Genomic DNA, 25,811 nt, shown 5'->3' with positions numbered 1-25,811 from the left:
GTTTCAGCATCATGAAAAATACCAAACAAATATGGACTATATGAGTCAATTTTTGTTTAAAAGGAAAATGCAAAGACACATTAAAAAAGGCTATTTTTTAAAAGTACACTACTATATGTGATTTTTATTTTATGTTTGCCTATTATTATACAAGCATTACTTTTGTAATGAGAAAAACGAAACTTTTAATAAAGCCTTTGCTAATTCTTATGTAAAATATAGGGAAAAGATTAGCGGAGATCATCTAGTTCTATTAGACAAATAATAACTTCTGAAAATAGTTAAACCTAAGGTGAAACAATTAAAGAATAATTACTGCATTTAGTAATTATTGTCAGGGCAGTGTAAAAGTAGTTTCAAATTTTTCCTTGTAGGTTGTATTAAAAAACCCAACCCCCCCACCTTAAGAAAAAAAAACCTCTCAATGCCTCTCCATCCCCCAACCCTTCCTTTGTCACCATCTGGCTGGAGAAAATCTTCCTGGAGCTCCTTACCTTCAGACTCTAGTTTTTCTGCATTGAGTGGGCTAGTTGGTGATCCTGTTGAAGATTTCCTGCCACTGAGCCCTGAGATCATTGCCATAGAGGACAGTCTTCCAATGGCTCTCACAGCATTGCCCGTTTTCTGGAAAATAGACACTGGCGTTGGACTCAGGCGGGGTCACTGGTTCCAGCTGGGCAGCGGGGCTCAGGGAGAAGAGCCCAGCCCAGGAGAAGCAGCTGTCCTTGAAACAAGGGCCTCCTGAGTGCCGAGGTCCTGCAGAGGAGTGAGCCCAACCTTGCTCTGCTCAGCACTCTCAGCGTGTCAGAAGATGTTCGGAGAATGGAATGGGGCCTGGAACCGATGTGTGCGTTAATGTGACTAAACAAGGTCAACATGAGACAAAAACCCTTTTCATACTGTGCTTCAACTCCCATAAAAGGGATAGTTTATATAAAGCAACTGCAGGCTGAGACGGCTCCAAAGACTTAACTGCTGACAGGGCCCAGTGGAGGCTGTTTCTCATAAAACAATGCTAGTGATAGGATTTTAATTGGCCAAGAGAATAGCTACTACAGATCCCACAGGTCCCATTGGGGGGGGAAAATGCCTTCTATTGACCATAGGCAAGTCGCTTAACCTCCCTGGGCTTCAGTTTCCTTCTCTGTATAAGGAGGGGGGTGGACAAGATGATCTCCAAGGTCTCAGTTCTGTTTATGATTCAGATACTTAAGAGGTTTCGAGAAATACTCTGGCTGGCCCCAGCACAAGTCTACAGTGAAGTTCTGGAGGGGTGTTCTTCCCTGATGTACACCCAGCATCAAAAAGCAGCACCCAGGGGCTTCCCTGGTGGCGCAGTGGTTGAGAGTCCGCCTGCCGATGCAGGGGACACGGGTTCGTGCCCCGATCCCGGAAGATCCCACATGCCGCGGAGCGGCTGGGCCCGCGAGTCATGGCCGCGGAGCCTGTGTGTCCGGAGCCTGTGCTCCGCAACGGGAGAGGCCACAGCAGTGAGAGGCCCGCGTACAGCAAAAAAAAAAAAAAAAAAAAAAAAAGCAGCACCCAAAGAAATGAAAAGCACAGCACATTGCTTTCCTTAGTCAAGGCACCTTGGGAGAGGACAGAATTTTTACTGAAAAAGACGCCAGGACTTGAAAATTTTCTTTGCATTGTGAAAATTCTACGAAGCATAGGATTTAGGTCAAGAAGTCCCCAATAATACACATTGTGTCTGTGTTTCTCACCTGTAAGTAACGATTCTCACCCCTTTTCTAAGGTCAGTGGAATGACTTAAGATAAGAAACTAAGGCATAACCACTGCTTTCCAGCCCTGCACCCAAAGCATCTTTTGAGGCATCCAGATGCTGTGCATCCAGGGAGCAAATGTCACCACAGACTAGCTGCTGAGAGAGGAAGGAAACAGCCTGTACACAGGCAAACGGCTGGCACTCACCCACTGGACCTCAAACTGCCGGCAAAGCCATTTTCCTCCTGAATTAACTTCACACACCCAGGTATTTCAGGCAAGCCTCACAATTTTGGACTATCTGAAAAGCCAGTATACTTCAGGTAAAAGATTATTTCAAAAGTAAAGAATTTCAGGCTGCTGGGGAATCACATAGATGTGTGTGTGTGTGTGTGTGTGTGTGTGTGTGTGTGTGTGTGTGTGTGTGTGTGTGTGTGTGTGTGTGTGTGTGTGTGTGTGTGTGTGTGTGTGTGTGTGTGTGTGTGTGTGTGTGTGTGTGTGTGTGTGTGTGTGTGTGTGTGTGTGTGTGGTTTAAGCGGAGTCCTACTGCTGTGACCACAATCGCTTCCTGTTATGTCACATCCCATCCTTCCTGCCGACTACTTTCATGCACTCTGGACAGGCATTCCATCTTGCCCTGTCCTCTGGCCATCCACCTCTCACATATACACTGTGAGGTGTGGTTATGCTTCTGACCCTCTGTCCCGCAGTGAAGCTGGGTCACTCTGAAAAGAACCCAGGAGGCCCCAGGTGGAGGTGATGAGGGGGGAAGAAGGTGAGGAATGACAACCCACTGACTTAACTGTGTGCAGAGGCACTGTGGCCCTGCAGAGGACACCCCGGGAGACTGAGACTTCTAGCAACTTGCATGCCTTCTGGGAGAGGCTGTTACTGGTGACTTCACTGATCTGTTTGTTCTGCTAGCTGGAGTGTGGAGAGACCCAGCTCTTCCCAGGGGAGCTTACCCTGACGTCAGAAATGGGTAAAAGGTGGTGCCAGCCACGGCAGCCCTCCCTACGGAGTCCATGCCGGACCAGACCACTTCCTAACCAGCCAAACTCTCAGATTCAGCCCTTCTCAGCTCTCCAATCCCTTCATCCAACACAGATTGGTTTGCCCTGGGCCAGGAGTCTAAATTCAGAGGGTTTGTTTTCTAACCACTCATTACTCTGTTAACGTGTGCAAATCAGTTCCCCTCTCTGGGCCTCATTGTTGGACCTGAAGATTCAAATCTCCCTGCAGCTCTAGTCTTCTACAGAAAGACTATGATTCAGACACGCAAATGTGTAGCAGGGAACGCTCCCCTTGAGCCCATGGGCTCCCTAATCCCAAACACCTGGATGCAGGACTGTCTTCACTTGTATGGTGTGGAAGAATGAAGTCTTTCCTCTTCTGTTAACAAAATGACTAATACGAAGCTATGAGAACAAGGCAAATCAAAGCGTTACAATATTTCAGAGAAGGTGGCAAATAACAAACGAATAGACCACACATTGGGGGAAATTTTCCATCAGATGGATCAATAGACCATATAATTTCTAAAACAGGAAGAAATGTAAGTGCTCAATAGGGAAAATCTTAATAACCTACACATCAGAGGTCAATCTTTGGAAGCTGCTTCATGGGAAAAAATAGTTGGTGGGGGAGTTATTTGTCAGAACTATATGTTCTAGCCTTCCAGTTTCATGCCTTTGAGCTGAAAATTGGTTGCTGCTTTACTAACTGAGACCTTTGGAAATTTTTTAAACATCAAAAAAGAAAGATTCAATTCTTAATAAGTTCCATTCTTGTCTTGAGGAGGCCTTTTTCTTGTTGGAGGGCAATTGCCAAGGCTGGGTTCCTGTGTTCCAGGCGGGCAGGGTCTGTAACGGCTTCCCTAACAGAGCACAGACTCCCTCCCCTGGGACAGCCAGCGAGGGTGACTAACCAGCCTGGTTTCCCAGGACTGAGGGATTGCCCAGGATGAGGGGCTTTCAGGGATAAAGCTGAGACAGGCCCTGGAAAACCTCGGCAAGGTGATCACTCTAGAGCCAGCCAGCCATCATGGGCCCTACATAAACACCAACAGCCCCAAGACTACAATTTCCCCTGAGAATGCATATTATCTAAATGTGATGGCCAAGAGTACTCCATGCTATACTGAGTCAAAAGCTTTCTTCCCCAAGGCCCTTTGGTCCATACTGCTGAAGTCTTTGTGGTTCTCAGAGAATAAAGATGGCTGCCCACAAGCCTCCAATTCCTAGTCCTTTGCTTCCATTTTGCATGCAGAGGCCCTGTTATCCTGCTCAACTTACCCACCCTCAATGCTATGACTCACCACCATGTCTCTTCAACATTCTTTTGATATAAATAAAAAACCTACCCTCTTTCAGAATAACTTCATTCTAAGATCAATAATACAATGAGTCATCTATCTATTGCTTGTTTGTTGGGGCTTGTTCCCATGTTACTTCCTTCCCCTTTTATGAAAACCACACCAGGGGCTTCCCTGGTGGCACAGTGGTTAAGAGTCTGCCTGCCAATGCAGGGGACATGGGTTTGAGCCCTGGTCCAGGAAGATCCCACGTGCCACACAGCAACTAAGCCCATGCACCACAACTACTGAACCTGCGCTCTAGAGCCCGTGAGCCACAACTACTGAAGCCCCCGCGCCTAGAGCCCCTGTTCCACAAGGGAAGCCACCGCAATGAGAAGCCCACGCACTGCAACAGAGTAGCCCCCGCTCACTGCAAATAGAGAAAGCCCTCACGCAGCAACGAAGACCCAACGCAGCCAAAAATAAATAAATTTTAAAAAATCCTTAAGAATGTCATAAGCTTTAAAAAAAAACCAAACACCAGGATGATAGCAAAGAAGCTTTTCTTATGCAGCTGTAGAGCGTTGTGGGCCCCCTGTGCTTGCCCTGGCCCTCTCCCTCCACAGCGCACCCCATTCTATTCCCCTCCACTCCACTCCGCCTCAGCACACAGAACCTCAGCTGCTCTCAGAGGGAACCCCCTATTCCAGGGGTGCTAAGGTCCTGGTATCCAGAGTTTAAAATGTGGAAAACATTTTCCTAAGGAAGAAATGTAACACAAGATGGTCAGATGCAGCTGAACTATTACCAGTGACAATATGCTTCAAGGACATTATGTGTTGAATGGGATTTTGCAGACTACTTTTCTATGTAATTTTGTGAAACCTAACCACTTTTTCTGTGGAAAAGCCATTTCCAAATGCTGCTACCTATATTAAAATAGGAAACTAATGTTCCTTCTCTGAATTCTGTCCTTTCCCTTCTCACTTTCAGAAAACCTTATGGCTAATAACACTGTAAACAACAAGAAAAAATGATTCAAATATCACCACAAATTACAGTTTCTGGGCCCATCTGACTGAAAAATTCCATTTATTTCCTCTCCCATTTCCTTATCTCTTCTCTGCGCCTATCCCCTGGGTTTAGGCTCTTACTGGCTTTGGTTCACGGGCAGATGCGTGGATGCCTCCAGAAGCCTGAAGTAATAAGGCTGCCCTTTAGCCCACGGCCTCATCCAACCAAAACCCAGTGCGATTCCCTCCTCTGAGAACTGCCCCACCCCCATACCAGTCACCGTATCTGCTCTAGAAACACCACTATTTCTTTGAGATCTACTGGCCACAGGATCATTAATAAAGCCAACCTTTGATTTTGTGGCCCCCTTGTGGCTTTGTTTTTTTAAAAGAATATTTGCTCCTCTGATTTCACCGGACCCTAATGGCACCAGAGGGTAAGGTAAGCGGCACAGGTGTTCCAACTCACCAGGTACTTGACGGAGGCCAGGAGATCCACCCAAACCTTCAGGTAGGGCTAGCCAAGAACTGACTCCCACTTCGGGGAGGCCGCTGAGATGTGCAGGGGGTGGAGTCTCTCAGACCCACACACCCGAAGCCCCTCTCTCACCTTTGCTCCTCTCAACCTTTGTGGGAACTTGGACTTTTCAGTGAACTGTGGTTTAGTCATTCTGTGTGGCAAATCACCGGTGTCCCAGTTGCCCCTAAAATGGTGGTTTCCTTTTTCTCTGCCACAAAGGCAAGGTCTAAATGCCCCAGTCCCCTGAATGCGCAGCTAAAAGACTGCTCCTGTCAGGCCAGCAGGATCAGGGTGAGGTCCAGTTCCCACCTCTGAGCCTTTTCCTCCGTCTGTGCTGTTATCCCCTCCTCTCTGTGTTCTACTCATGTTCCATGGCCAACTTCAGACTCCTGCCCTTGGCAGCCTTTCTTCACAACCACATCCACCTCTGGTGTGACTGGTTCCATTCTCTGTCCGCACTCACATATATGGGAATGGAGAGCTATAGTGATCATTTATAATTCTTGGTGTGTGTTATGTCCTTTTATGTCTATTTGCTTCAGGTCCCTGTTACACTATACATTCCTTGAGTATAGAAACCATGTACCCTCCAGTAACCCAGGAATTTTAGAATACTAGCAGTGATAATAAAAATAAAATAGATCATGATAAGTTCTCTATGGTTTTGGATGATCATTTTCTCCATCTGCTAACAATCAGAGGCAATTTGTGTCATTAAACTGTGTGCTGTTAAGACTGTGTATGCTGGAGCCAGTCTCTGGGTTTGAATCCTGGCTTTCCCACTTACTAGCTGTGATCCTGGGTGACCTTCCTAACCTTTCTCTGCTTTGTTTGTCTGAGAACTGGGGATAACAATAGTGCCTGCCTCCCAGGATTAAAAAACAATGCATAGAGAGTGCTTTGAATGTTCCCTGATATGTGGCCAGCCCTCCATACATATTGGCTACCGATCTCATTTATGAACACTTACTATGTGCCAGGCAATGTGCTAAAGGCCAGATGAATATTATCTCATATAATTCTCACAACAGTGAGAATCTCACAAAGATTTGGTACCACTAATATCCCCATTTTATAGATGAGAAAACGAAGGCACAGCAAGGTTAAGTAACTTGGCTAAGGACATGTAGCTAGTAACATACAACCTCTCTATGTCTCTCCCATGTCTCTCTTTATGGATCACGTGCCCACCTCCTTCACTGTAAAGAAATGCAAGACCATCACGCTACCTATAAGGAGATCACACTCTCCAGGGTTGCCAAATAGTCCTAAAGGTGACATTGCTCGTCCCTAGTCACGAAGACATGGAATGTCAGTCTTGGTCCCAGACTATTTCAGAAACAAATGTAAACATTTTTGGAGTGAGACCAGGGCAAGTTGGGAATGAGGGTAGCTTGAATAAAGCAATTGTGAGGGGCGACATCCCAGTCCAAAGTGACCCCTCATTACCTGCCATTTTCTTCTTGCCATGTACTTCTTCATCCGGTCCTTGGAGAGTTTCTTGGCCTCCATGTTCCTGGTGTCTTTCATTAGCCATGTATGCTGAAGGCACTGGGTGCAGTCCAAGCGGTTTCTAATAGAGGCAGAGATCAGAGGGTTTCTGAGCAGAAGGGGACCACAGAGACTGCTGGTCAGATCAGAAATGGGAGGTCACCTGTCCCTAGTTACACAGGGCAGAGCCCAGGGCTCTCTGCTCCCAGTCCATCCACCATGATGAGAATCACTGTGCTGTTGGCCTTTTTCCTCTCTTGGCCTGGGTTACACTGACTAGACCCAGAATACATTAGTGTTAAGAAGGCCTAAACACCAGGAAGCAACTGGAGTCTCATGACCTGCCCTTGGGGTCTAGGGAGGCTAAGTGCTGGAGGGCAGACATGTCTGGGAATGACTGGCACCGTATTCCAGGGTGGGGTCATTTTGCTGGTCACGTGGGGGCTGGGAACTGTGGAGGCCCGATCCTTCTGCCTCCTTATCTGATGGAGAGAAGAGTGAAACCTTAGGCCCAAACCTTCGAGAATCAGTGAACTCTCAAGTCTTATGGTGTGGTTGAGTATCAGGTTTTTCCCATTAAAACTCAAAGAGGTATGTCCTTTGTACAACCTATGAATTATGACAACCTTAGAACTGCACTGAAACTCATTTAATCTTCTGAAAGCTCTGGGAATCTAGAAATATTTCAGGGCCATCACCTTAATTGTCATAGGACTAATGAAGTCCAAAGTACCAAATGCTAACATGTAGAAAAATGAGTAAAAGTAAATTTGCTAACTATAGGAAATGTAGTGATCTTTAGATAAGGGGATATGGATTATTTTAATTTTCTTATATTCAAAATTTGTACAACTTAATGTATTAATTTATAATAGAAAAACATTTTTAAAAGTGCTGATAGATGGAGATTTCTGGTTGAAGAGATGCTGAGTTTGAGTTTATGGGAATCTAGTGTCTTGATCTATATGAAATCAATTTTTTGGTGAGTCCATTTTATGAGCACAGAGGAGCCAACATGTTTCTGAATAAACTCAAGGTCAGGTGAGAAAATAGGGTATATACACAATACCTCATTTACCACATCTTGGGTGAATGAAGCCTGGTTGACAAAAGCCATCCTTGGACCACAGTTGTTAGGAAGGAGGTCCGCACCTCCCTGAGGCACCTGGGGAGCGGGGACCCCTCACACGGGAGGGGCATCTCGGTCCCCCCTAACATCTAGATCCTCCTTGGGTCACACCTGCTTCTGAGGCAAAGACTGGGGCAGCAAAGTGCTAAAAAGGCCTCGCTGTCAAGGAGTGTGGAATGTCTCCTCTGGAGGAGTTTGGCCCTGAGCTGGCTAAAAAGGACTGAGAGGTGGGTGCGTAACCAGAAAACCAGACCGAACCACTTAAGAGACCCTCCAGCCTCGCTCCTTTAGCAACTGTGCTCTCATGTCCCAGACAGGATTTCCCCCAGAGGGGGCAAGACGACCAACAGCCTCACGGGGGTCTGTGGGCCAGGCAGACAGGGCAGAACCTAGGCCACAAAGTCCCCTTGGTGCACTTGCAGAGCCTCTGGGCTGACCCCTCCCACCTTCCTCTGGCACACCACCCGTTTCAACACCACTTTCTGGGGAAAAGCTTATAGCTGCTTGTATTGCCAAATACGACTCCCCGGGGCCCCTGGAGCCAGGCCTTGCCTCATCTGGCCACCTGTTCACAGAGTGGGTGAGGCGCCCAACAGCCCGACACCCCACCACTCCCTTGCCCTGGTGCAGGCCGGCCCTCCCGGCACGTGCACGGCCCCTCTCCACTTCCTGCTTTATGGTAGCTGCTTCCCCTCGCCAGTGAATTCTCTCCAGCCACACCAAGACCCCCTCAACCTCCCGTCCTCTGCTCTAGCCTCCTCTCCTGCCCGCACCTCCATCCTCTTCCCTCTGAAATACAGACTGAGCGCCTTGGGCGTCTGACCTTTCCTCACAGCCTTAGGCCGTCTATACGCCTGAACGCTCGGGCCTCCTGATGTTCACAGATGTTCTTTATAGTCATCTGCTGACCACCTGAGCAGCTCCAGGCAGCCCCAGAAGGTGGAGGAGAGAACCTCACAGTCTGCATGGCTGCAGGGGACAGAGATGGAGCTGGGCCCAGTGGCCTGGGGTCACAGCCTAACTGGCCAGTGGTGGAAGGTACCTGGCCACACTCAGGCAGGCAGCTCTTACATGATTTAGATACAAAATAAGCATCAAGCCAGAATAGCTAGGAGTATGATCAGGACCGGCAAATAGGGTACCTCCCCTGCAAGCCCCAGCAGGGGGTCTGAGGTTTCAGCTAGGGCACACGGAAGGTAAAAGGGGCTGTCGTTATTCACACGCAAGCTGCCTCATCCCGTCAACGCTCAGTCAAGCGTTGCTTTTCAGGTGAGGCTTCTGTGCTTCGAAAGACAGGAGAGTGTCCGGCACCAGGGAGCAGGACCCTGGCGCACGCAGTGCCCATCCTCCCCTCCTCGGGTGCGGAGGGGCCCACGACAGGGAAAGAGAGTCCCTGCCTCTGGACCCCAGTCCAGGGAGTGGGGAGGCCGAAAAGACTGAAATCTCGACTCATTACTTCATATCTTTCTTCAGCAAGCTGCTGATAAAATCCTTGGCGTCATCCGAGATCTCATCGAAGGCCTCGTCGTCAAAGTCCCAGGTGGCTGAGGTGACGTTGGCTAAGGTTTCGTTATCGTTGTCACCCATGAAGGGGGACAGTCCACTGACCCTGGGGGATGAGAGAGGAGAGCAGTGAGTGGGGGAGGCCAGCAGAGAAGACGGTCCCGCCAGGGGAGCGCTCCCTGAGGTCAGAGGTGAGAGCGCCCCCAACGCCCCCGCGCCTGCCTCTCCTCCCACCCAGGAGAGAAGGGGGCGTGGCTCTCAGCCTCTGCCCGATGGCCCACTCACTACTTCTGGGGTGTCGCCCGCCTGTTGACACCACCTGCCTGTGAAGCTGAGGCGGAGGGACTTTTCTTCAGTTTACCACTTCCACACAGCACAGCAGGGCCTTCCTCCCTGCCTTCTGTTCTTCCCCAACACCCAGGCGAGAACTTCGCCCTGCAGAACCTTCTCCAAGGTCCTGGGGGGAGGAGTGGCCTCCTTCGCAGGGCTCCAGGCATGCATGCGCACGCGCGCGCGCGCGCACACACACACACACACACACACACACACACACGTGGACTGGTCACGTGGTACAGCATTCATCACCGCGCCCTGTCCTGCCCTCCCACCTCTCACCCTCAGCATCAAGAAGAGGGCCAGCCCACGCGGGGCTCAGCAAGGGTGTGTCCACGAAGGGTGGACCTGCAATGCGGGTCGGTGATCATTTAGACCAAACCAGAAAACTTCCCTCAGAGGAGCCATGGCCTGTTCATTCGCTGGGTGACCTCGGACAATTCCCCTCATCTCTCTGTGTCAGCTTCCTCCTCTGTTAGATGGACAACCTGCTACTTGGAGTGGTCACCACCGCCACCTCTCCCTGTCCTCCTTCTCCTGCGTCCTCATTCTCATGACAGCAGACATCTATCAACTGTTCACCACGTGCCATGCACTGGGCAGAGAGCTAAAACAGATTAACTCATTCAGTCTTAACACCACCCTTTAAGGCAGGTAACTCATTACTTCGTTTAACAGATAAGGAAACTGAGGCGCCGAGTGGGGGTAAGTAACTTGCCCAAGGATTTGCAGTCAATGAGCCTATTTCTTAACCGTTCATTGGTACAGTCATTTCTGGGAAGATGAAGTAAATCACAGCGCACAGCACTGGCAGGAGGCCTGGTCCGCAGTAAGCAGCTTGGTCTGCTGTGACCATAGCTATTAGGCAGTTCTTCTGTACACAGTTCACCCCCACTGCCCCATCAATCTGTGATCTCTGGAATGACTCACTTACCAATAGCTTAAGCCAAATAAAATTTGGAAGGTAAAGTATCTCAAAGCTGAATGGAGCAGACGTCTGGCTTACTGGCCTCACCTCTCACCTCTGGCGGGCACCTCATCTTCCCCCCAGCCATGCAGCCCGCCACTCACCCTGACCTAGGGCCAGCTTCATGGGCCTTGGAAGAGCCCCACTCTTGGCTTAAGGCTCTGCTGCCATCATTTTGAAACTCTTAATGTTCACATAAGTCACCCCACCTTTTTATGCTGCACTGGCCCCTATGATTTATGTAGCTGGTCCTGCCCTGTCCCCACCTGAGCCCCACGAAATGGATCTAGGGCCCTCATGCCATCAACCTTCCAAGTTAAGGCTTCACTAACATCCCTTTCCCCAAATCCCTCATCATAAACAATAATGCAAACCCCTCGGGAGCTGTTTTGGCATCCAAGAGGCCTCAGCTTATGAAATACACTCGGCCCTGAAAACTAAGTTTTGTAAAACAAAATCTATTGAAATATTGTAAGGAAAGCTTGCCATGGGAGGAACCCTCTCGTGAAAATCTTCATTAAAACGAAGAAAAAGAGCTTTTTTGGTGTGAATTATCTCACCCTAATCAACATATTTGTGCTTTTGAAAAAAAGCGTTTTATAGATGGCATTAAAATGTCTTAAAGCAAGACACCAATTTATGTTCTGAGAAGGCATGGAGATAATCATTCTCGATCATATCACAATGAGGGAAGGGTGGGACCTCACCAGGCCCGAGTGTGTGCTGTTACATGCTATTCCTTTCCCCTTTCCCCTCTTATACACCAAGGGTCCTGGACTAGAATTCCTAGGGGCTCCCAGGAAGCCCATAGGCTTAACTAGTCCCATCAGGAAGCAGCCTGACTCTTGCTTGCCAGCTACATGCTTCATTCTGTCTCTGCACTTTCCATTTGAAACAAAGGGGGGAAGTCCTACAGCACTCCAAGAGATTGCTGGGAGTGGGGGGCAGGGAAGCAAACAACCCTGCTGTGGAATGCTGAAAGGCCGCCTTCTGTAAACCTCCTTTCCTAATTAGGAACTGTCATCCTGCAAAGATAGGGCTTAATCTCTGTGATGTTCATAGTTGGGGAGAGCCTCCTCTCCTTTGGCCTCTGGCACTGCTCCTTCCTGGCAGCCCATCCATCTGAAATCCCTCCCAAGCCTTGGCTGGCTCCTCACCTGCCCCAGCTCCCCCAGCATTCCCCCTGATAAACAGTACATCTCTAAAATAAAACTTGCAAAATATGCAGAGCATGATGATGAAGACAGTATTCGGATTTTAGTAATGCCGTCCCGTGGTGGTGGGATTTTCCAGAATTTTTAAACTTCCTTTCTTGTACTTTTTCTTTATTGCTAGAATTTGCATAGGATCATATATGGTTGGGTTGTTCAACCCAATCAACAAACATAGTAGTAACCCTAGCATTAAAAACACAGCTACTCACCTCTTTTCCTAGTCTTACCTAGGTTTTAACTGAAGGGGATCAAAGTATACCACCCCAAAATATGAACTTGGGCATAAAAATTGCCTTGAGCTGAAGGCAATTAGCCCTTTGTCCTCCCTCTTTCTGTCTAAAAGCAGGACATAAATTTCTCTTCATTAAGGTGACATAAATTTCCATTTGTTCTATTTGTCCATTTCTTCTCTTCCCAGGAAGAGGAGAAGGACCCTCATCTGCATATTAGATATTGCTGGACAGTCCCTATAAATTTCCTAGTCACCTTGTCACAATTTACTCCCTCCAGAACCTCCAAACCTTTTTTCCTTCATCTAGTTATTTCTGTATAATTTATCACTCTTTGTTAAAGTAGTATATAAGCCCCAAATTTTAAAGGTACCTTGAGTCACATTTCTTTATGAACACCTGTGCATATGTACATAATTAAATCTATTTTCTTTTTGTTAATCTGTCCTTTTTTAAAAAAAAATTATTTATTTGGTTGTGCCGGGTCTTTGTTGCTGCATGTGGGCTCCTTAGTTGTGGCATGTGAATTGTTAGTTGCAGCATGCATATGGGATCTAGTTCCCTGGCCAGGGATCGAACCCAGGCCCCCTGCATTGGGAGCGTGGAGTCTTAGCCACTGTGCCATCAGGGAAGTCCCGTTAATCTGTCTTTTGTCAGTTTGACTTGCAGACCCCCAAGAACTGAACCAAAGAGGTAGAGGAAAGTTTTTTCCTCCCTAACATAACCAGTGAATTTGTCTGGTTTTCACAAAATTGTAATCAGTGTGGGCAAGTTCTTGGATGCTCTATTTTTTCCTCACTTGACATTGTCTTTCACAAGTGTATACAGAGTCTTAATGTTCATTTTTAATGGTTAAATATTAGTCTTTGTGCTAATGAGTCAACTAAGGACATGACTGCAGGGTGTTCTAATTTCTTAATTCTTAATCTCTTACTGCAGCCAAACTTCACCAGGGAATCTGATGCGGGGGCCTGTTCTGCTTGGAGGACAGAACATCAGGAGACAGAAGGCAGAAATGCCTCTTGAATTACACTTTCTCTATGGTGTTTTTTAAGCAGATGACTCCACTGCATGAATGGCCAGCAAAGGAGGCCATACATCTTCCAGCAGAACTACTGAGCGCTTAGGAAGGGGTTAGTCTTTTATCCTTGGGATACTCATTCCCTGGTGTGGTGGGAAGATTTGAGAGGGCTGGGAAGGCCCCACAGGAAGAGCTGGGCATTGTTTTGTACAGTAGCCTAGGAAAGACAGACCCAGGGTTTAGTCATGTTAACCACAGCCCAAGTCCCTGGAGAGCAAAACCTGCAGGTGGTGTCTGGGCCTGTTGTGGATGTGGGGTGCCTGGAGGTCTCAGGACCTGCAATAGAGAGCATGTCTGGACTCAGCAGCTAAGAGGGCAGAAGCAGCCCTGGGTGGAGTTACTGGATCCCTCTGAAGAGGCCTGCATCCAAATCTGAGTCTGAGTAGGTACCTGATGCTTGGGCACTGGGACTTCTCCCCAGCTCACTAGGCTGCTGTCCCCAGAAGTTAGATTCCAGACGGGGATGGACCTGGCTCTCTGGACCATGGTGCGTGCTCACAAATGAGCTGAGATGGGAAGTCTGCTGCTGAGCACAGCAGGAAGATGGTAGGGAGGAGAAAGCAGGGCAGCAGTTTGGGGGAGAGGAGGAGGAGAAGGAATTCTGGGGTAGGGGTGAGGGCAGGGCACAGAGAAGGGTTTTGGTATCTCCACAGGCAGTAAGGGAACAGCAAGTCCTAAGGAAATGGGGGGAGGGAGATAAGAGAGGGAAGGAGATCTTAGAAAAGGAGGTGGGGCTTAGAATTTCTTCACCATTGAAGTGTGGCCTAGAGAGCCTGGTCCTCTCTCTTCCTGCCAGAAACCAATGGGTATTGGTAATAGCAGAAGTCTCCAGCAGATTCACGAAATCTGCTTCTCCCTTCAGAATCAGGGGTGAGAGGGTAAGGGGCCCCCAACCCCACCTGCTACATCTCTACCCTGCCTGGGGACCCTAGGCAGGCAGTGGAGCCAGGTCTCCTGTGCCGTGACAGGATCTGCCCCGATCTCTCCGAGGGTGTGAGAAGGAGTTCCTTCAGCAAAGTCAAAACAACCTATGGGACACAGCTGCTCACTTAGAAGGTGCTCACCAAATCTGCACTGAGGGATACATCTGTTATCACCTGTCCCCAAGCTCCCCATATCTCACTGGCCCCAGAAAGGAGATGGTGGCGGGGGGGCATCCTCTGGCACAAACAAACAAGGAAGGTGACCCTGACAAGGACTCCAAGCTCCAAAGAGAGGGATGGAGGGTGCATGAGGGCTGCCAGAGAACCTCTTCTGGGGGCTTCCGGCAGTGGCTCCAGAATTCTGCAGAGCAGGGGCTGAGAGGAAGCCACCTGGCTGGCTCCACCTTCTGTTCTCACACCACGTGCCCTGCTGACAGCCCTAGTTGAGGAGAGACTCCCAGACCTCAATCCCCACCGTGAGAGCCAGCAGGAGAAGTCCCACAGGGCAGAGCAGCCCGCAGAGGTGCTGGCTCCCCAGCAGCCAGGATGCTGGGGAGGCTACAGGAGGCTGCGTAGGGCTGGCCTGTGTCCATCACCCCCCACTGCTCACCTGCCCCCCTTCCACAGGCACCTCTCCACCCTCCCGCCTCCGTCCAGATGCCTTCAGGCTGGTGCCCCATTCATCAAAATTATTTCCCCCCCATTTCCAAAAGCCCTTCCCTATTCCTAGGTCTCAGCTTTAAAAGTAATCTGGCAAACCATGTAACATGTTATCCAAATTACTTCTTCCACCTCAAAGAATTTTCATTTTAAAATAAAGTGCTCTTATGACCCAGTAATTCTAGTTCTAGATTATATATCCAACAGAAATGCATAAAGATATTCACTAAAGCACATGTACCGGAATACTCACAATAACCCAAACTGGAATCTAGTCAAAAGCCCATCAGCACAGAATGGATAAGTAAACTGGATGAAGTTCACAGAGTGAAACACTATACAGCACCAAGGATGAACAGCCTACAGCTACACACCATAACATGAATGGGGGTCACAAACAAGGGGGGGCAGAAGAAGCCAGACACACCTTTCTGTATGATTTCGTTTATATAAAGTTCAAAAGCAGGGCTTCCCTGGTGGTGCAGTGGTTGAGAGTCTGCCTGCCAATGCAGAGGACGCGGGTTTGTGCCCCGGTCTGGGAAGATCCCACATGCCGCGGAGCGGCTGGGCCCGTGAGCCATGGCCGCTGAGCCTGAGCGTCCGGAGCCTGTGCTCCGCAACGGGAGAGGCCACAACAGTGAGAGGCCCGCATACCGCAAAAAAAAAAAAAAAAAAAAAAGCAGGCGAACGTGGTGCGTGATGTTAGAATGGGGATCAGATTACCCCTGAGGGAGTAACCAGAGCCTGGGCACCGGGAGGGCTGCGGGCCTGGTATTGTGTGGTTTCCGGGTCTGGGTATAGGTGTGTTCACTGTGCAAATTCACTGAGCGTCTAGTCACCGGTCTGGCCCTGACCCGTAGGGAGACCAATCGTCCTAGTTTGCCCAGGATGGTCCTCACTTCAGCACTGAAAGTCCCGTATCCTGGGAAACCCATCAGTGCTGGGTGAACTGGGACAGCTGGCCATGCTCTAGGACTGTGGGAAGTGGGCAGCCATGCAGGCTTCCCTGGCTCCTGTGACCTCAATGCCAAATGAAGATCAAATCTCTGCCATGCCCCACTCCCAGGTTTATTCTGAGGACCAAACAGATGGTCCTGATTCTACAGCAGTGGGAAAACCAATGGAGGGAGTAAGGCAAGTCTGCTTGATGGCTGCAGGGGGACCCAGGACCAAGCCAAGCCACAGGGCAGCTGGGTCTGAACAGAGGGAGCTGACAAAAGACCGTTTCCCAAGAGCCTCTCCTGGGCAAAGATCCAGCATGAGCCCCATCCAGCCTGGGGCAGTCCCCACTGCCCTGCTCTCCTTTATTTACCAAGGGGCCAGCCCTACAGAATCTGGCACAGTTTTCTTCACTCCTCAGCTCCCTTTCTCCTGGAGGGGACTGGGTAGGGAGAGGCAGGGAGATGCACTCCTGGCCAGAGTTTCTTCTCTGCTGCTCTGGGGGAGGCTGTGTTGGTGGGGGTGACCCCAAGCAGGGAAGAAGATGACTCTCTGGGGTACAGAACCTGTGACACAGGTTCAACTGAGGTAGGCTGTCCTAATAGCCCACAGGGAGAGTAAGACTCCTGAACACGTGAAAAAGCCACATTGGCGTGCGCACACATACACACACGCACGCGCGCGCGTGCGCGCACACACACACACACACACACACACACACTCACACAAAATCACTCTGCTTCTGCTAAAGCTTTTGTAACAGTGGTTCCTAAGCCCGGCTGTGCAGTAGAGTCACCTAAAGCCATTTCTCACACTGGGGTCTGAAGACCCCATGGATCTAAGAAAGTATTCTTAGAGGTCATATTCAAGTTTTCTGCGAAAATGTTTAATTTGTCCTTTTGCTTTAACAACAAAAACTTTTTTCCAAAATGACTACATGCATATCTGCATTTTCAGGGAGACCATCCCATAACTGTGTGATGCCACACAAACTCAGGGGCTGCCACTAAGGCTAATGCCTGCTTGCAGCCTGAGGCTTCAGAGACTAAATCAGCCAGATCCCAACAAGAGACTGTGCTCTAGGGCCTGGTACTCAAAGTGCCGTCTTCAGACCAGCACCATCAGCAACCAGCACCTGTTAGAAATGTGGATTCTCAGGTCCCCTGGAGCTTCTGAATCAGAACTTGTAATCTAAGGAGCAGCCCAGGTGATTCCTTCATGTTACATGTCTGTGAAGCACTGGTCTAGATTACTGGCCTTCCCTCTTTTCTCCAGCATTTTTTAACAGAATGGCTTCCTATTTTCCACCTAATTTCCCAATTCTAATTACTACACAGTAGCTTTCTGTTGTCTATGGGTCCCACTAAAGGCTCAACCATCAGAAGTGCTTATTAATTAGTCCACATACTGGACGCAGAGATGAGGCTGGAATTTGGGGTCCCTCTGCCGTGAGGATGGGGTGTGGTCCTCTGAAGATGACGATGACACCCACAGCAGATGTACACCTGGGCTCTCTCCCTGCTTCTCTATGGACCCATGTACACACATGAAGGTAAATTCCACGGCACCAGCCATGCTCCTGTCCTCCTGACCAAAGGCCCCTAGGTGCCCAGCATCAAGGATGGTGAGGGGCCCAGAATGGGGCTCTTGCTGTGTAGAGCTAGACGCTCCTGCAGAAGTGTGATGTGGGCTGTGGACATCACCGGGAGCACAGAAGCCAGGCAGGCCAGCGAGGAGGGGGATGGGGGCCTACCGCCCTCCTGACTCTAGGCGGGCTCCCCATCAGGACCCGCCCTGGTCCCTTCAACCTCAGGGCAGCCTGGGGACCCTCCCCCCATGTGCCCCAGGACTCACAGGATATAGCAGATGACCCCGATGCTCCACATGTCTGTGGCGTAGCCAATGGGCTCATAGTTGATCACTTCAGGTGCGACGAACTCTGGGGTGCCAAAGAGGACCTTCAGAGACCCCGCGTTCTCTGCAACCAGGATGGAGAGGGATCAATCACCAGAATGTCCCTAAGTCAACCCGAGGTAAGCAGATGCCTGGGAGGGACACAGGCAAGGCTGGCCTTCAGCGGCTCTCCCCTTGCAGGACGGCACAGAGACAACAGCCTCCTCGATACACCAGTGAAACCGACAAACTGCATGCGAACCTCAAATGTTTGGGCGGGGTTGACGGAGGCGGGAGAGCCCGTTACAGCCCTGCCCCAGATGGAATGGCTTTCCATGTGTCTGTCTCTCCCATGAGTTCCCTGAGACAGGGGTTGTGACTTGTGCTTGAAAATAATCCCTACCATTCAGTCTGTCATTTGTACCCTGCTGCCTGCTTTGTGAGGACTTTCCTATTTAATGCTCTGGCCAACCCTAAGGAGGATGACCCCCATCTCCCAAGGAGAAAAGGGAGACCCAGGGAGTGACTCCCCCCCCCGCCTCCCGGTAAATGGTGGTCAGGACCTAACCCAGGGGGTCTGACTCCTGAGCCATGTCCCTCCCCTCCCCCACCCACCTCTCCACACGTAGTGTCACATCTCTCTTCCCAGGAGCTGCTGGGAGGTCAGTTGGGAAAGATCGTAACCCTGAGGTGGTGCCTCTGAGCCATAGAGGACCATCACCCACCAAAATGACTCTGGGTTGGGTACTCAGGCCCTGACCGCCTTCCCCTATCGTGCCCTGCCTCCTGAAAGGGTAGGAACAGCAGTGATGCTTCAGAGAGCCCTGGACTAGGCCCCAGGTCCTCATTCCACCCCAGCTCGTCGTGGGACTTGCTGGGCAAAGCTACTGTGAACCTCGGTTTCCTGGTCTATAAATTGAGGCTCATAAAATCTGCCCTGCCTGCCTCAAAGGGTTGCTGTGAGAATCAGATGAGAGAAAGTAGGTGAAAGTGCTCTGGAAACTGTACAGTAGGATGCAAATGTGAGGAAGCACCATCAGCAAAATGTTCTGCTGCCGAAGGCACCAGAGTGAAAAAAATAATAATGATAAAATAAATGAAAACACCTACATAGTGCTTACTATGTGCGAGGCACTGCTCCTATCACTCTACCTATATTAACTCAGTGATCCCATAACAACTCTATGAGGTGAGTCCTACTGTTATCCCAATTTACAGATAAGAAATTTGAGACATAGGTCCCCACAGCTAGTAAGTGGGAGGGGCAGTCTCCACGGTCTCTGATCTCAGCTCCAATCTGGTGCATCCCCTCTAATACCGTTGTCTCTAATACAGTGCATGGAACACAAACAGCCATGGCCACTGCCATGACATGCTGGTGACAACAGGAGAGGTGGCTCAGCCTTACCCAACCTCCTGGCCAGACCGAAGTCGATGAGCTTGATCCTGGTGCCTGTCTTGTTGACACACATGATGTTCTCGGGCTTGAGGTCCAGGTGGACAATGCCCTGCTTGTGGATGTACTCCACCCCCTCCGAGATCTGCCTCATGTACTTGATGCACTCCCGCTCGGTCAGCTCAAAGTCCTCGTCGATGATGCGCTCGAACAGCTCACCCCCAGACACGCTGCAAGGACAGAGGGGGTGCTCAGACCACAGGAGCAGGGAGCCTGGCCAGGGCAGGCTGGGGGAAGGGGTCACAGCCAGGAAAGCCCAGTGTATGGGGGTGCCAGGCATTTTCTGCAGCTTCCTGAGTCCCAGACCACTGCCCCGTTATGTTGGCCCCAGTCTTCCACTATGTGAGGATGGCCCGGTCCTCCTGGTTTCCTGTTTGGGGGACCCTGCCTGAGCCCACTAAGCTTTGGAGGGGTTCAGGGAGGCATCTACTAGGCAGTTTCAGAGGTGGCCATGAACTGAGATATCCAGAATGATCTCCTAAGCAAAAAGGGTAACTGCCAGGCAACCTCTTTCCCCCAAATGACTATAGATGTAAGGGATTATCCTGTTCTCCAGCCATGTCTTTTAGTCATAAAGAATTGAAGTTTAAAAACTCACAGTACCCATAAGCATTTGTTTTGCATAGCCAGAAACAGAAAAATATCTTCAATAATACGGAGCATCAGCACATTTTGTAAAATTCATTGGCTGTAACCTATTATACTTACAGTTGTGATCGATTTGCTTCCTCTGGCTAGGCCTATAACATCAGTTTACTCCTTCCAGCCATAACTAACTTGCCTCCCCTGCTCCCCGGCCCAGGCTGGGTGTGTAGTACATCCTTCCTGCCTGGATAGACTTTGGATCCTGGCCATGGTGGTTCTGGGGCCTGCAGTGGGCATCTTTTCTAAGGATTGGCCAGCCAGCATATTTCCCTTCAGTGCAAATGCTGAGTCACATGGGGCCTCTCTGTTCCCTTCTCCCAGCCTCCCGAACCCACCTTCCTTGCTCGCTGCTCAGAAACCTTAAAGCATCCCCTTGGTAACTCATGTAGCATCCAGACATCAGTAAGTTCTTTTTTTACAATGTCCTGTGGATCCACCAGCTGAACAATGTTGAGTGGGCTTCCTTCTGAGCCTGTCCTCTTCCAAGGGGCTTCCCTCTTCTAAGGGAGTCATCGCAAAGATGGGAAAGAGCTGAGTTTGAATCCTGTCTCTGTGGCTTGAGCAAGTTACTTATCCTTTCTGAGCCCCAGTTTCCTCATCTGTCCCTACGTCATAGTAGTTAGGAATGAAGGAAATTTTGTAAAGCATCATGCCTGACCCACAGTGGGTGCTCAGCACATATTAATTATCATCTGACAACCTGCTGTGGGCCAAGTGGATCTTGTTACTGACCCCTGAGGGAGAGACAGACAAGGACGCACCATGGGGCCCAGCACACGGAAGCCTCTGTGGGTCTCCATCACCACAGGACAAAGACTTCTGGGAGGTCTGAGCGGGTAAAGGTCAGTTTGTGCCAGTGGCCGCTGGGGGGCGCTAGAACCAATGCTTTAGAACCAACCGAGAAGGAGGTCCTTGTGTGGCCAGCAGGTGGCGCCTCTGTCCTCAAGCCCTTCATTTCTGTTGCCCTCCACCCAGGCTCTAGGTCAAACTCTAATCTCCGTTCTTAGGTTCCTAGGTTTCAGGCCATTCTTATAACATCTCTGAGCCCCAATTTCCTCATCTGTAAGATGCAGATAAAAACACCACTATCTCATAGGGTTGCTGTGAAGATTGAGTGAATTAATACAGGTAAAGTGCTTAGAAAAGTGCCTGGCACATAGTAAGTGCTCAACGATGTTAATTATCTTTTTTTTTTTTTTAAAGAACCAGTGGGGGCTCTTGTTGAAAATACAGACTCCCAAGCTTCTCCCCTGAAGATTCTGATTTAGAAAATCTTGGAAGGGTTGTGATCCATATTTTTAATGAGTACCCCAGGTCATTGTTAAGATCAGACAAGTTTGAGAAATATTGGCTTACTCAGTTACCACCCCTGGGAAGCCAGCTGAAATTCATGTCCTCTGAGAAATCACTCCCAATTTCATCATATGATCTTTCCCTCCCTGGGTTCCCACAGTCTCATCTCTGCACTTTTCCCATCAAGTCTGCCTTGTCTTAAAGTTGTTTGTGAACATGTCTGCAAAAGGTAAGGTTCATCTCTAGACCCTTGTTTTTACCTGGCAATACCTGGCACAGACAAGGTACCCCAAAATGTTTGGTTTTAAATTTAAAATATTCTGAAAAAGCAAGAAACCATTTTTTGCAGTGTCCTTGGGAACGTCTGAGGCAATGAGTGGTGGAAATCTGAGCCATGGAGATAATTACTGCTGCATTTCTAGAGGTAACCTATTCAGTAGAGGTGCAAATATAGGTTCAAACCTATTCAAATTTATTTAGTGTATTTTGAAAACTGTCCTTGTGGTCCATTTTCAAGGATGGAAGGGGTTACATAAACAGGATTAATGGTTCTATATAGGTTTCTTTTCAAATCGCTCAAGACTGTGGGTGGAAAGAAGCTGCCACCCACAGAGATGGGATAAAGCCATGGGCCAAGATTGGGCAGAGGAAATGTGTGCTTAATAAATTAACAGTGACGAGTGAGTGAATGAATGAATGAATGAATACCTACCTTATTCCAAGGGATCAAATTTATCCCCCAACTGTAGACATTGGCCAGCCCTCACTGGCAGCCAGAAGGATGACACTTCATGGGGCTCCAAACCCAGACCCTCTCCTCCTTGTCTCATGGCAGCTAGCTGCTTATTCTTTGATCAGTTTTGCCAATGGCAGCATGAAGGTGAGATGGGCAATGGATGACCCAGCTTAAGCTGCACATCTGCTTCAGTGCTCAGGGGCCCACCCACTTGGAATGTCCCAAAAGGACCAGCCCTGACTCCCGGCCCGGAGCCTGAAGGAACTCCTGTATTAGAGCAACACTGCTACAACAATAGGGGCTTGTCTCATAATCGGAGGTCAGAAAGGCTGAAGACACATTAATTCTGGTCTCTCACTGTATCTGAGGCGGCTGATCTGAAGGCTGGGACCCTGCAATACATTTTCATTTTTCTGTATCACCAGGGATTGCCCTTCTCTTAATCTCAGTTTCTCCACCAAACAAGGAGAAGAGCAAATCATACTGCTGAAAGCCAACCTTTGCCTCCTCAGTGGCCAGGTCTGTTTAAGCCAGGAGGGAAGTACAGATTGAGTATGAATCTGCTCCTTCTTCTCTGGTCGAGTTCCTATCAAGGGGCAAGCTCCTTACCCCAAGTGCAGGAGAATCATCTGGCATCTGTGAATGTAAGACTCACTCCTGTCCACGGGGGAGGTGTGGGGTGGAGGGATGAAAGCCAGACCAGCTGAAGCCCTCGTACGTTTTCTCCCAACATTTTCCATCCAGCTTGCCAACTTCCAATTCCAAGCTAAGTATGGTATTCTGCCCACTGGTGCTGCTGCCCAGCCTCACCCAGGCTTGGCTGCCTCCTACCCGCTCCTGCACCTTCTCACGAGCTTGCTCAAGGTTTAACTTCCAAAGATAAGACATTTCTTCACATGTCCCCACACGCCCACGCTGCCTGGACCAAGCAACCTGTTCTACAATAAATGTGAAAGGCTGCAGCCCATAGGGCTATTGTGAGGGTATCATGAGTGAGGCCATGGACATGGGCTAAATCTTTCCCAAACGTGGGGAGGGAAGTTGGAATTCGGGGCTGAAAACTGATTCTAAGAGACGAAGGAAGATTTTCTCTGAATCTGTGTAAAAGTTCCACAGAACTGCAGAATTTTAGAACCAAAAGGGAGTCTAATCCAAATACCTCTCCTCGCTGAAAGGATTTAATAATTACAAAGTCACAGCTCGACAGTAATAGAAGCTGACCCCAGGTTTCCTGAATAGTAGGATTTGTTCCACACAACCAGTTGGGTGTTAAAGTGCTCACAAAATAATTTTAAGTGGAAAAAAGACCAGGATACAGAAAAAGTCAATGCATCATACTCCTAAGAATAACTCGCAATTATACAGCCTGTGCCTGACACATGTTATTCCATCTCATCCCCACATTATACACGAGATGGGTTATAGCCTCCTTTTACAGATAATAAAACGAATGATTGGCACCGTTGGGCAACTTATTCAAGGTCGTCAACAAGGGGCAGAGCAGGGGCTGAAGTGAGGTTTCTCAGACTCCAGTCTGTCTCTTAACCACGACTGCCCTTCCTGAGGAACACAAACCGAAAGGAAACACGGAGTGAGGGGAGTCACGTCTCAAACTGGGGATGCCTCACTGGCTTCAGCTTTCCCAGGAAAGAACACCGAGATGTTGACAGAGTCCTCTCCGAAGGACTGAGACCCCTGAAGCTCGGGATGAGCAGTTCAAGGATGCTGAAGGCAATTTCAGAATATTGCTAAAGCTTTCAAATGCACATCCCCTTTGATCCAGCACTCCCACACTTCTGGGAATTTTCCCTACAGATGTACACAGGCCTGAGTGTAAAGCTGTATGTATAAGGTTATAAACACTGCCTTTTTGCAAAAGCCAAAGCCTGGAAACCATCCAAAACCCTATCAAAAGAAGACGAATAACCTGTGGTCTATGCATGCGCTGAGATCCCAGGGAGCAGGGAGAGAGAGGAAGCCCCCTGGCTACTGATGTGGGCCTCTCTCCAAGATACACTGTTGAATGGAAAGAAGCCAAGTATAGAATATTGAGTGAAACTTGTCTTTGGGTTAAAAGGTGGGAAGTATGTGTATATACACATATATACATACATACATATATATATATATTCATATATGAATATGAATAATATATATATAAATAATATATGCTTGCATTTTCTTAAAGAAACTTTGGAAGGACACAGACAAAGCCAACAAAATTGGTTACCAGTGGTGCTGAGGCAGGGTAGGAACAGGGTAGATGGGAGACGGGGTAGGAACGGGACTTCTCGTTGTGTATTTTCTTATATTTTTTGATATGATTGTATCATATACTTTAAAAATTCAGATTAAAAAAGGAAAAGAAATACTTTAAAAATACACACTGGGCTTCCCTGGTGGCGCAGTGGTTGAGAGTCCGCCTGCCGATGCAGGGGACACGGGTTCGTGCCCCGGTCCGGGGAGATCCCACATGCCGCGGAGTGGCTGGGCCCGTGAGCCATGGCCGCTGAGCCTGCACGTCCGGAGCCTGTGCTCCGCAACGGGAGAGGCCACAACAGTGAGAGGCCCGCGTACCGCCAAAAAAAAAAAAAAAAACCACACTACGGAGCATGTCTGGCTTACTGACTCCAGTGTGTGTGTGTGTGTGTGTGTGTGTGTGTGTGTGTGTGTGTGCGCGCGTGCGTGTGTGTGTGCGTGCGCGTGCGTGTGTGTGTGTGCGTGCGCGTGCGCGCGCGCACATGCAGACCAGCACTCAGAGGGGAGAGAGGTGGAGGACTGGGACTCGAAGAAACAACGGAGTCCAGGAAAGCCTTGGCTGGACGTCATCTGGTCCTCCCCCTGCCTCTCTGTACAGCCCAGCTCAGAAAACGCTACTCTTTGGTGAGTGAGAGGTCAAGAGAGAACAAACCAGCGTGGACCAGGGGCACACAGAGCAGAGCAGGAGGACGGGAGCGAGGCTTACACTCCTGCATTCTGAGCTCCCAGCCCTGGGCCCCCTTCTCTCTCACAGGCTGGTCGGGAAGTTGCCCTGTCCCCCCTCTTCTGCTCTAAAGCCACCTCTAGGTCAGAATGCCCTGAATGAAACCAAGGGGCCGAGGGGTAGCCCTGAGCCTTTCACAGGGAGGTGAGGGTGAGAAGGGGGCAGGGGTCCTCAAAGACCTGCCAGTGTGTTCTGGAGATGAGCAGAGGGGGCTGGTGGGCAGTGGGTCAGGGCCAGCACCATGCACAGACGGACTGTCCCCAGGGGTCAGCGCCCGGCCATACGGGCTGTTGAGTGTCGTGCACATCACACCCTGGCCCACAGTGCTCTCCATCTTGGGGCGGAGGGTGGTGGCGGGACAGTGGGGGAGTCACACGAGGGGATCCCAGGCCCATGGCGCCTGGGCCGCCCCGCGGCGGGACACTCACATTTCCAGGACCATGACGATGTTGGCCTTCTCTTCGAAGGCATCCACACACTGGACCAGCTTGGGGTGGTGGAGGCAGTTCATGATGCTGATCTCCTGCCGGATGTTCTCTTTCTCTTTTGCTGAATATGCCTTGAAGAATTTCCCTGCCCAGATTTTTCCAGTTTTCTTTTCTACAAGTCGAAAGACCTGTCCAAATTTTCCACTGTGAATGAAAGGAGAGAAAAAGCAATTTAGCCCAGCTTTCCACTAACCTGGGATTGGCAAGTGATGGACTGTGGGACCCATCTGGCCTCCCTCTTTTTCTAAATAAAGTTTTACTGGAAAACAGCCATGCCCACTTGTGCCCAGAT

General features: G+C 49.5%; 1 protein-coding gene across 13 annotated transcripts in view; it reads right to left on the bottom strand.

Annotated features, from left to right (window-relative positions):
• The window catches only part of MYLK (myosin light chain kinase), a 191,240-nt gene that overhangs the window by 6,319 nt on the left and 159,110 nt on the right, over positions 1-25,811 (bottom strand). For 8 of the 13 annotated variants that reach the window (XM_060099431.1, XM_060099433.1, XM_060099435.1 and 5 more), the window contains 6 exons: positions 25,460-25,663; positions 19,327-19,544; positions 17,880-18,003; positions 9,632-9,784; positions 7,005-7,128; positions 495-624 (listed from right to left, as the gene is read on the bottom strand). In XM_060099431.1, the coding sequence (XP_059955414.1) occupies positions 495-624; positions 7,005-7,128; positions 9,632-9,784; positions 17,880-18,003; positions 19,327-19,544; positions 25,460-25,663 (953 nt within the window). Of the gene's footprint in view, positions 1-494; positions 625-7,004; positions 7,129-9,631; positions 9,785-17,879; positions 18,004-19,326; positions 19,545-20,751; positions 20,813-25,459; positions 25,664-25,811 lie in introns of those variants that run through there. The other 5 variants (XM_060099437.1, XM_060099434.1, XM_060099440.1 and 2 more) reach the window with 2 other exon arrangements.

This window comes from Mesoplodon densirostris, chromosome 5 (assembly GCF_025265405.1).
Source record: "Mesoplodon densirostris isolate mMesDen1 chromosome 5, mMesDen1 primary haplotype, whole genome shotgun sequence".
NCBI lineage: Eukaryota > Metazoa > Chordata > Mammalia > Artiodactyla > Ziphiidae > Mesoplodon > Mesoplodon densirostris.
This window is presented reverse-complemented; position numbering and strand designations above follow the sequence as displayed.